The following is a 12,220-nucleotide window of genomic DNA, read 5'->3' as shown; positions in this document are numbered from 1 at the left end:
GGCATCACAAAACACTACTAGGTGAAGACAGTGGCTCTCTTTATAATGATACCAATAGGTTTAGTACATAAAATGCAGGCCAGAAAATATGGAAAGTGCAAGATATATGAAACAGTAAGTAATTCTTAAAAAATTCCTACTTTCGAGAGCATATTTGGCTTTTACTACATTCATACAAACAGAAGCAAAAGTGAACATAAACGAATCACACCACCGTGTAGAAGAAACATAGTGAACACAGGCTAATGTCATCAGCATCACACTAAAATACTTTTAATCCTATAATGCTACACATTTGGAGTATATCAACACGACTGCAGCAACATTCTACAAACAGCTGTGAGATTTAAAAATTATGAGTCAACAATACAGTAATTCAAGGCTTCAGATTTATCAATTTACCACTCACTGAATATTCAATTAGCATAGGTCTGCTATTGAAAACTGAAGTGTTATTGCTCCAGATACACATTTAGATTATCTGAAGTCAGCTAAAAAGAAGTTATGTTTACATTCACAAATGATAAGTTTAACTTGATTATACAGTAGTAGTGGTAGCGTTTGCAGCAGCTGCAATCTATTCTTATTTGTATTACAAAAGTGCCTAGAGGCCCAACTAAGATTGAGGATGCATTTTTCTAGGCATTGTAAGAACATAACAGCCGTACTGGGTCAGACCAAAGGTCCATCTAACTCAGTATGCTGTCTCCCAACAGTGACCAATGCCAGGTCCCTCACAGGGAATGAGCAGAACAGGTAATCATCACGTGATCCATCCGATGCCGCCCATTCCCAGCTTCTGGCAAAAAGCTCTGTACAGCTTAGAGAGAGAGAGAGACTCTCTGCCCTGACAAGCCGGCTGTTTAAATAGACAAAACAGACAGAAGGTGCAAGGGAAACAGGTGAAAGTGATTTGCCAAAGTAACAAAGCACGTCAGTTGCAGAGTCAGGAACAGAGCACAGGTCTGGTGGCTTCCTGTCCAATGCTCTATCCACTGGATCATGCTGCCTCCCTAACGTAAAAGCTTAAGCTTTAACTTTGCCATTTAAAATACTAAAAGTTTGTTTTGGCATATTCTGAAATGCAGTGAGTAAAATGATCTCTTACGTACATTAATTCCCATTCTAATGATCTGCAGCCTTCTCCTGCCATCCCATACTGATCTTCTCCCACAAGATTTTTATGACAAAAGGTACATAAAAAGAATGCAGAACCAGCACAATCTATTAATGAAAGTCTAGCATGCTGGCAACTACTACCTATTCATCATGATAGAGACAAACTGCTTAAACATGGCAACTTCTTGGAGATTAGTTAGTCTGCAAAACAGAATAGCTTTTGCTCAGGAAAAGGATTAGCCATTCCATTACAGCCGAATGAATTATTAGGATGAAGGATGTACTGCCTAGAACATACCGCCAAGGGCTCATATAATTGTTTGATTACTGCCTCATCTGGACTACCTGGCCTCCAAAAGTTCACTCTCTCTCTACAATAGCCTCAATATTAACTTTAATGAGTTTTATGACAATAAAATGATAATAATTGTACACCTCAAAATCATGCCTTTTTTTCTATATGGCAGAAAAAGAGGTCAGTATATCACCTATAAAATCAGAACATAACCAACACAGACTCTAAATGTAGCACAACAGCTAGTACTATGCTGAGTCAACCCACCAAACAGTGAAGGAGGAACACTCATTTTCATTGCCCACCACCAAGTGAAACATAAAATGTAAACAACGTAAGTGGTGTAAAAAGTCAGATTACTAAAGCTGAAAGACTATTAAAAATACAAGCAATGTTATCAGTAACAGAAGAATTTTGTTTAAATTAATATCATCCTTTTGAAAGAGTTTTTATGAATTTTTATGGGAATTTTCCAAGACAGATCTCTCCCTGGATGCCTTCTGTGAATGTGTGCTATAGGTCCAGCTAGTAGGGTGGTTGGTTTCCCAATTAAAATACCAAGAAACACTCCCTGTGCTCTCTTGTAACAAGAGTCCAGACCCAGCAGCAAAGATTCTGTAACACGCTGCTTTCCCACCTGTCTTTTCCACAATCTCAGCAAATAAAGAAAACTACAGGTTCCACTAGCTCATCTCCTTATTTCATAAGAACTCTTGTAGAGTACCTTCTCACATTTTCATTGTCCAGTCTTCGAAAAGAGGACAGCATATTTTGCCACTACCAGAGGACATGAAACACTTAATTATTGTATGAGCTCATTTCATATTCAGTTTCCCCAAGTATATTCAACAGATATTTGAAAGAAAGCTCACAGATGAAATGAGGTGAAATGTCCTTTTAGCACAATAAAGCAATACTGACTAAAACATTTCTTCCCTCCTACCTCCCTTTCAGATAAAAACCTCTCCCTCAACACTCATCAGGGGTTTAAACAGGCAGGCTGAGTTTTATAACATGTTTGCATTAACTACAGGACGCGTCAAAGGTAGAGAATAAATCACAGATTTGTAACATGAAATGTAATGAAAATATCATGAGCCCAGGTTAATTCTTGGCTACCAGGGAGCTCTTCTTCTTTATACACTTCAAATGAGGTGAAGGATAGAAGAGAAAGTCTCAGATTCAGGACTCCTTTGGGAAGTTCCCCACCATCGCATCTTCCCCCCTCTCCCCCCCAATGGGACTTTCCCCAATAGCAGTTGGAAATTAACTACTATCTCACAAGTCTAGTAGGTTTCAAACTGCTGTGAAGTAGACTTTAAGCTACATAAGTGCATGGAAGTCTTCTACCTGCATGAACAGGAAAACATGGAAGTCCCATAAGCACTTGTTCAATGTAAGTTTCTGAGCAAGGTGTAAAGATACCAACAAAAATGAAGAATCTCTTTGTATCCTAGCATTTTATCAATAAAAAGCGTACAGTGTTAGCCTTCGGAAAAAAACAAGGGAATTCAATCCAAAAATATATACTAATTACAATTATTAATCATCTTACATTACACTCAAGTAAAACAATGCTAAGGTTAAAGGTCTCATAATAAGGTTAAGTTCCACCCATCATACATATGGATTTTTTTTTTTTATTACTAACCCAAATGTATATTTTAATATTCTGTGGGCATAGTTCTGCCCTCAGATATGCACTCACACTTCAGTTCATTTGGAAAGGAGCTGAGCAACTGTAGACCAAGGGTAAATGAAGGCTCCATGAGTGCAAAAAGGGCAGGGTAAGGTTATTATGAGAACTTCAATTTTGCATTTTTTGACATGAGTGCTTTAGCATTCCATTAACTGTCATTTGGTTGTATTATTATGTACATCTGTCTTACAATGCTAAATAAGCCATATGTCATTCCATTTTGTAGAAAATACTGCATGCCTCAGAAGAATAAGCTTTTCTTAACAGAGAGAGCAGACATGGATTGTACGCTCTTCAGGGGAGCGACCCTGGGCTCAACACTCAGTTGAAAGAAGCATGAGCTCAGCATATGAGGAGGAGAGGTACAGGTGGCCTTTCCACTTCCCCTAATCCTAGGCCGGCCAAGACCTGAAGTAGTCGATGGTGTGAGTTATAGTACTCTAAGGCAGTGGTTCTCAAAGCCAGTCTGCTGCTTGTTCAGGGAAAGCCCCTGGTGGGCCGGGCTGCAGGAAGTGGTGTGGGCCAAGGGATGTGCTGGTCACCCTTCCTGCAGCCCCCATTGGCCTTGGGTGGCAAACCACAGTCAGTGGGAACCGCAATTGGCCAAATCTGCGGATGTGGCAGGTAAACAAACTGGCCCAGCCCGCCAGAGACTTTCCCTGAACAAGCGGCGGACCAGCTTTGAAAACCACTGCTCTAAGGGATGCTGTAACTGGCTTGGAACTGCCCTCCTTAGAAGCCATTATCCTGGTGAGAATCACAATGAACTCCAGCCCACAGAACAGCTCCAATATCAGGGCAGGGAGGGAAGAAGGAAGGGTCAGAAGCTCTGATGGCTGTACACCAGCTGAAGATTCCCCTATGGCGGGGAAAGCTTCAACTGCCCATGTAGGGGAGACTCAAGGCCCCTTTGCACCACTCCAGTAGAACAGATGGACTTTAGTGAGGCCAAGGGTCTGATTATTTGTCTTTTTACCTGTCAAGAGCATGTAGGACATTATTGGCACTATATAATTAACACTAGCTAAAAAATGGAGTTACTCTCATGAAGGCTGTTTTGATGTACATTGTGGATATCCAAAATTACTTACACTTTAACCACGCTGCTAACCAACTAACACTGCAAAACACTCAGGCATTTGAGATTTTTTTTAAAGATTCATATAGGTGTGATTGTGTCAAACTTATATTAAATAGAACTTAGCTCTGAAAGTGGTTCCACTGGAATCAGTGGGACAGCTTATTAAATAAGGTACTACTTGATGTAAGGGTGACAGATGTCCCATACATAATGTCCACTCAATGGGATTCTGCTTTCTCCTGGGGACATTCTATGTATAGTAGAGTTAAACCTATCAATGCTTTTTTGCCATTAATTATTTTTATAAACTCTCCTTCCTTGGAACTTTAAGACTGACAGAATCATTTTTAAAAGACAGACTGACATGGACTTTGCTAAGAGATTTATAAAAAGAATATTAAAAATTGTTCAATACATCACCTTCGTGACAAGGCCAAATATAATGTTATTTTAAACAGACAATGCTGAAAGCAACAAGCCACTCCAGCTGCTCCTCTCTCAACTATCTCCTGACATAGGTGCCTTCTTTGAAACCTTACCTTGGGTAGCCCAGCCTTCAGTTTTTCTTAAAATACGCATTAGATTTGACAGAAAACAAGACACCTGACTTTCTGCGGGACAAGCTGGTGCACACACTATGGCAGAGAACATACACACACTGATTTAGATCTTACAGGAAACCATGTAATGAAAATACTAAAGAGAAATTAGAGAAACAATTAGAGAAAGAGAAACAATTAGATTTTAAAATCCTGAAAAGAATCCCAATTTGTTTTTATACAATATGATCCACAGCAGCTTTATGAATAGGATATGAAATATGAATCATTCTCTTCCATATACCAAAAAGGCTGTAAAGACAGATTAAGGACTATTTTCTTCACATGGCAAAAACACTACTGATATGTAATTTTAGAGAGATGGGGAGCACCTGAAGCTATTTTTTTCCTCTCTACAACCTAAACAGCCAGACTGTTTTTTTTAAATTACATATAGTTCATTCCCAAGATAAGATTTTGTAGTCAAGGTTTCAGCCAGGAGCTATGTTTTCATGCCAAGCCCAAAACAGGGATGAATAACTAGAAACAGCAACAGAGTCTTAAATACTAGCGGTGCTACTGAGAGCCGCTTCATATACTCAGAGGGATTATAAGAGAACAAGCTTTTCCTCATGTGGATAAGTGAGACTGAACTTTTGCAGTCCCCTTAACAGATGTAATAGTCTTGAGCAGGGGTAGGCAACCTTTCGGAAGTGGTGTGCCAAATTCACTGTAATTAAAGGTTTCGCGTGCCGGTAATACATTTTAACGTTTTTAGAAGTTCTCTCTCTATAAATCTATATTATATAAACAAACTATTGTTGTATTTAAAGTAAATAAGGTTTTTAAAATATTTAAGAAGCTTCATTTAAAATAAAATTAAAATGCAGATCTTATCAGTTTAGCGTGATCCTTGCCCTCCCTTTTCCGTGCTGAGTTTTCCAATGTGGGCTACAGCAGGGGGTGATTGAAGAACGCTGGGTCAAAGCCAGGAGCAGAGCCCTGGGCTGGCTGCCAGTATCCCAGACTGGCAGTGGGCTGAGCCGGGCCGGAGGCCGGAACCCCAGACCAGCAGTGAGATGAGCTGCTCAGCCCACCGCTGGCTCCACTCAGTCCACTGCTGGTCTGGGGTTCCAGCAGGGGTGAAAGTAACTTAATTTTCTTACAGGTACCGTCATACTGCAACCCCCCTTGGGGGGAGGAGCTCAGGGGCTGGGGATGTGTGGGTGTAGGGGGAGCACTCAGGGCAGGGGACTGGCGTGCGGGGGGCTCAGGGCAAGGGGTGGGGATGTGGATGATGCAGGAGTCAGGGCTGGGAACATGAGGGGTGCAGGAGTCAGGGTTGGGTGGCATGAGGGGCTCAGGGCAGAGGGCTGGGATGTGTGTGTAGGGGGAAGTCCTGGGGCAGGAGGGAGCTTGGGGCTGGCCTGGGACAGTCCCGGTTGCAGCTGGGTTACCTGGATGGGTCCCTGCCCCACGTTGTTCCTGTTCCTGCCAAGGGAGCTGTGGGCCAGCTGTGTGGGGGCACTGCATCTGCAGGCAAATGGGGGGCGGTGGCAGAAGACCCCCTGGCCTACTATTCCCTTCCCCTTGCCCCTTGCCCCTGAGGGGCCGCAGCTGTGCACGCCGCAGGGACGGCACATGCCTGTAGTGCCCTGGTATCCAGCCACAGTGGCGAGAGAGGGGCAGTAGGACAGGCTGGGACACAGACACCTCCACCGCGCCTCCTGCCAGCCCTTTTCACTTGCCTGACTGCCTGCTGCTTAGTCCGGTGCACGGAGCCACCAGTGCCAGCCTGCCGGAGAGTTCCAGCAGCCAGCAGAACCCCAGTTGAGCGCACGCCATGCGCCGTGCCTCCAGCCGCAGCACAGTGCCCCAGCATCGGCCGGCTCCAAGCGTGCACGCTCCGCCTTAGTTTCACTTCTGTGTTCCAGCGGAGTCCCCAGGCTGGCAAGGGGCTGGCGCCCAGAACCCCAGAGCAGCAGAGGGCTGAGCGGGTCCGGCAGCCAGGACCCTAGAGCCCGCTGCTGGTCTGGAGTTCCATCTGCCAGCTCCTGCCAGCCGGGGTTCCAGCCACTGGCCCCACTCAGTCCGCTGCCAGCCAGGGGTTCCGTCCATCCAGGCCAGCAGCAGGCTGAGCAGGACCAGCAGCTGGGAATCTGGGCTGGCAGGGGACTGAGCAGGGCCAGGGCCCTGCTCAGCCCACCGCCAGTCTGGGGTTCCGGCTGCTGGCTCCTGCCAGCCAGGGTCTCAGTCACCGGCTCCACTCAGCCTGCTATCGGCCCGGGGTTCCCTGAGTGGACCAGCGGCCAGGACCTCGGCGTGCCATTAAAAATCAGCTCGCGTGCCACCTTGCTCTTGAGGTTCCCTTTCAAGTTGTATTCTTTTTTCAATCAAGACACTGAGGTCTCTTGCGGACATATGAAGTATTGCCATTATAGACAATATTTTTTCTTGGAAACATGCTGGGTTCTTCTGACCTCATATCATCTTGACAAAAAGTTACCTTCTGTCTATTCCTGTTAAATGATCAAAAATCAGGATTTCTGCCTTGTCTCCCAGATCAAAACACCAAACTTGGTTGGAATATTGTGTTACTTGCAGTTTAGAGCTCTGTTTCTTGCTCCGATCCATCTAAGCTTGAAGCTCTGTATAGAGAAGCACATAGGCAACAGAGATGGGGCAGATATGTATATTTGATTAAAAAAATAAAAAAAATACTTGGTTTGGAGTGTTTCAGCAGTGGGAATGTGCCACTGATAACACAGCTATCATAGGCTTATCATCCAGCTTCCCAAGGATTAGCTTCACTTTTTAAACAATCACTGCACGGACACATTATGTAGGACGAGGGGAGAAATGCAAATCATTTTTAATCATTGATTATTTTAATATTTTAACACACTCAAAACTACAGCATCCATCTGCAAATAATACTAAGAATGCTATTGAATTTCCTAGATCCTCTGGGAAATTCAGGATGAAGAATAGTTTCACAAATTAAGTCCCCTTACAAAATAAGTAAGGCCCTGAATCCCACTGCCACCCCCCTCTTTTTCTGGCGGGGGGGAATCGCTTTAAAAATCACGTTTCTGTCCCTTGTTACTGGGTGCAAGGCCCACATAAACACAAGGTGACACTAAGCTCCCAGTCCTGCAAGGTGCGTCACACAGGCTAACACCTCTGCTTCCATGAGCATCATAATACAGGCCTCCCTGGCTACCTAGGAGCACAACGAAACTGAGCATCCACAAGAGTTGTCAAACACACAAAGTAAAAAACAAACAAAGCAGTTCTCTTTGTCTTGGGTGTTACTACTGTAGTAAATATAAGTGTGATATTTCAGTTGCCCTTTAAATAGATGCAAAAAAGATTAGTCGTGACATTAAGCATAGCATCCTCACTAGAATCAATTTGTCCAAATCTTTTACATACAAAATTCAAAGGATTAAAAAAAAAAAATGTTTCTAAAACGTCTGCCCTGGATAACATTATGAAGAAGTTGCTTTCCCTGCAGTTAAATATGTAAGAATGCCCACTGGGGTTTCACAAAATTCGGAAACAGTAATCTAACCATGAAAAAAAAAATATCTTACCAGCTGATCATACCAGAAACCTTAGGGAGCAGAAGAGGGAAGACACAACAGCTAGTACACTTCTTTTTAAAACCATTTCATACAATTTAACAAAACACTAATTGGCAGGCTAACTACAACTCAAATGGGGCACCACTCAAAACACCTACCATGTTCCACGAAGACATTGCAATGTGGGCCTCCATGCCTAGATGATTCTTTCTTCACTGCTCCTTTGATAAAGTGCAGGGCAGGCAGACTTGGCCTCCTCTGGTCCCCAAGAACTTTTCCAGGCTGCTGCCCCATAAAGTAACAATAGGCAATCTTTCCCAGCACAAGAAGAGTGTGGAGACGGAGATCCCTGATCTTCCAGGTTGGCAGAGAATTTGGATGTAAAATAATATTTTAGATGTGTGTGTTTGCTGAGTACTGCATCAGCAAACTGCTCACTTTAAGCAGAGAGTTCACTCAGGTGCACAGATTCTTTCCATGCTTTAAAAACTGCAACAAGACTCTTCAGGTTGCTTTAGGCAAAGCTGTGAGTCATAAGATGTTCCATTTACTTAGTAGCTACAACAAGTGTTACCAAAGTTTCAAGTTCTTGTCTGTAATAAGTCTTCCACTGAGTAAGTGGGAACTAGTTCATCTTACCAATAAGAAAACCACATATAGGGCCACCCAGGCAGGAAATAGTCATTCCCATTGCAATCAGTGTCAAGATTTCTTTTTTTCCTTTTCTTTTGCATAGCACTTAGTTAATAAAGGCCAAAAAGCCAGTGATTTGGCTTCAAGTATTACTAAAGTCAGAGAGAGTCAAGTGTGTTAGAGTCATTTTAGATTTCCAAACAAACAAGGTGCAGACAGTTCAAAGTCTTTGAGGATCCATAACGACTTGTGAGTGAGGGGGATGTTTCAGTGGAACTTGCAGTCATCCAAGCCCAACAGGATTTGCCTTCTCCGATAACAGGTTTTCTGCCACTCTTACCACTGCTACCTCTCCGATGTGCTGGGTAAAGTGAAGCAGGTGATTGGGCACTTCAGGATCATTTTGGAGCAGAAGCAATAACAATCATCACAATAACATGGGTAACGAATTACCCATCTGTACCAGCTTGCTGCTTATAAGGCAGAGAAGCCAACCCTGGCATGTTCCTTATTGTTCATGAAGGATATAGATGCCACTCTACTAAGGCCATTCAATGCTGGTGGCAGGAAAGAGGCGTTAGTCCAGTGATGCTCTCCAGGAGGAAGGTTTCTGCACAGCAGCCAGAAAAGGTCACGCTGGGGTGACTGGGCTGGCTTCATCCCAACTGGGGAGCTTAATGCTTTGAAAGGCCTGCCTGGTGAGTTATAGCAAGGCTATGGCTTCTGATCACCCCAAAGCTTGACAAGGGAGTTAGAGAGGCCAAGAACCCTAATCCTCACATGCCCAGAATGGTCCCGGGGGCCAGAATAAAGGGGGGAGGAACTCCAATATGACACCTCGGGGAGAGGGGGTCAAGCCCCAGTCTGGGGTGGGGGAGGTAACAAAGAGGATGCTGCTCAGCGCCGGTGGGGGAGAGGGGAGATCACACACCTGGGGGGGGGGAGAGGGATCAAAGCGGGGGAGTCAAGGCCGAGTCTGAGGAGGGGGGAGGGATTAAGCCCCAGTCGGGGGGAGGGGACCCGAGGGGCGGGGGCAGGGCTGCGGTCTGGGGGGAGCGGGGGCACTGACGGGTGAGGCGGGCTAAGGGGCCCCCCTGGGGCGGCTGCGAGTTCCCGGCTGCCCTCGGCCAGTCACATCCCCGGCCCGCCGCCGCGGGGCTCTCACCGGCACCGGGCGGGGAGGGGGGTCCGCTCCCGGCCGGCCGGCCGGCTCGGTCAGGGCCAGAGGAGCCCGCGGCACACGGCGGCCATGACGGGAACCTGCTGGCGCCCGAGCGAGGCTGCGAGGGGCGGGGCACGCAGCGGGCAGGGGCGGGGCGAAGGAAGGGGAGGGGGGAAGCCGAGGCGACAGGGAGGAATTGAACCCCATTGGCTGACAATCCCACCTCAGTTTGGGGAGGGGCTCTCTAGTGGGAGTGACCCCCCCACCACACCACCAGTCCTATGTGACCTTGGGCAAGTGCAAGCCAAACTATCCCCTGCCTCTGCTTCCCACCTGTAGACTAGGGATAACCCCACCGCCTTCCTTTCCCCCTTGGGCTGGCGGGGGGCATTGGATTATAAAATGTGGGGGGCAAGGACTTTTTCTATGTGCTCACGCAGCGCCCAGCACACCGGTGAGCTCCTGCTTGCCAGACACCTCCTTGCAGACCTACTCGGAGCCTTCCCCTCTGACATTATAATTCCCCGGGTGGGTGCCATGGAAGAGAGTCATTTACCACATTAGGGTATGTGGCCCCTGAGATTCCTGCAGCATTTCCAAGTCTTGTGGCCTGATCCTGTCAGGTGCGCAGTACACCAAGCAGTTGTTGATGTTGCTTTCAGAGAGTACTTGGCACTGCACAGGATCAGGCCCACCGAGTGGGAATGCCCACAATAAACCTAATTACATGAGCAGTCATGATCATTTGTTTTCAACGGCACCCACTGTTCTCCATGTCTACTCACTCAGTGCTGTTCCTGTCTGTTCCTCCAGGCAACTCCACTCCTCCTTGGCAACTCTTGCTCAGACTATTCCCCGGGTTGAATCTCTCACCTGACCCGTCCTACTGACTGGCTCACTACTTTCTCAAAGGACTTGTCTACATGGGGAAATTGACCAGAATAACTATTCCAGAATAAACTATTCCAGAAGAACTCCCCTTGTGAATGCTGTCATACTGGAAAAAGACTGCCTTCTTCTGATTTAGCATAGTCCATTTTGGAAGTGGATTAAGCTAAACCAGAAAAAGAGAGACACGTATTTCAAGGAAAAAGAACATCCAAACAGGGAGTTACAGCAGAATAGCTATTATGCTTTAAATTCACCCTCTACTTTATTCCAGGACAACTTCCCTATGTAGACAAGCCATAAACGTCACCTTCTCCCATTAGGTTACAACTGACTCTGTAAAATGACTAACCCCATTTATGTTGTCTACCATGTACCAACAAATTCCATTGTATCCCACTGCATTCTACCCATTGTTCCCTGTAATTCTGTTTTGGGCATCTGGCAACACGAGCTTTCCTCCCTTGATTTAGAGATGTCAATGAAGCACTGCATGGGATTATTTCTCTTATCTCACTGCTGCTTATTTGCTCTTCCCAGAGGATGGGCTGCAAGCTTGATGTTTCTTTTCCAAAAGCACAAGTTCAGGAACCTGGCAGCATTCTCTGAATGCAGCCATCTAGCTGATCCCCCTGAGCCAATCTGTTTTTCAGTGCTGTTTGCAGAGTCTATAAATCCTATTAGCTATTTCAGTCATTTAGACTGTCAGCTCCTTGGGGCAGGGACTGCTCCATCTCTGTGTCAGAGAGGGACAAGCACAGCAACAGCGCTTAAAGATTGCCAAGTCTCTGAAACAATCAGCTCCAAGTTTTAAACTCTTTACCCATCCCCCAGGGTAACTGTCAGGGCAGGCTCATGGTTCTTCATAAGAAGACAGTGATGGATCCTCTTCTCACAAAGGCTGGGATTTTCAATTGTGCCTAAGGGAGTTAGGTACCTCATTTTAATGGGAGTTGGGCACCTAACAGCCTCAGCCTCTTTTGAAAATGCCAGCCTAGGTTCATCTCCCTCTCAGTGTAAGTGATGGGGAAGGGCAGGAATCAAAAGTGACCTACTCAGATAAGGGAACATGTCGGTTCAGGAATTGAATAAAGAGACTAAGTGAACCCCAGAAATGCCCTTTGCAACTAGCCTTCAGGGTTTAGTTGTGGGTTTAGTGCACTAGCAGGATTTGCATAGACCACTGGAGACCTCTAGCGGCCATTTAAAAAAATATC

At 45.6% G+C, this 12,220-nt stretch overlaps 1 protein-coding gene across 6 annotated transcripts in view; it reads right to left on the bottom strand.

Annotated features, from left to right (window-relative positions):
* Positions 1-9,918, bottom strand: part of ABL1 (ABL proto-oncogene 1, non-receptor tyrosine kinase) — a 118,568-nt gene extending 108,650 nt beyond the window's left edge. For 3 of the 6 annotated variants that reach the window (XM_030535327.1, XM_030535324.1, XM_030535331.1), the window contains exon 1: positions 8,479-8,615. In XM_030535327.1, coding sequence (XP_030391187.1) covers positions 8,479-8,514 — 36 coding nt within the window. In that variant the 5' untranslated portion in view covers positions 8,515-8,615. Of the gene's footprint in view, positions 1-8,478 lie in introns of all 6 variants that reach the window. The other 3 variants (XM_030535323.1, XM_030535322.1, XM_030535326.1) reach the window with 2 other exon arrangements.
* Positions 9,919-12,220: the final 2,302 nt, after the last annotated feature.

The sequence above is a fragment of the Gopherus evgoodei genome, chromosome 16, assembly GCF_007399415.2.
Source record: "Gopherus evgoodei ecotype Sinaloan lineage chromosome 16, rGopEvg1_v1.p, whole genome shotgun sequence".
In the NCBI taxonomy this organism is placed as follows: domain Eukaryota; kingdom Metazoa; phylum Chordata; order Testudines; family Testudinidae; genus Gopherus; species Gopherus evgoodei.
The sequence above is the reverse complement of the archived record's forward strand: the minus strand, read 5'-3'. Positions and strand labels throughout refer to the sequence as shown.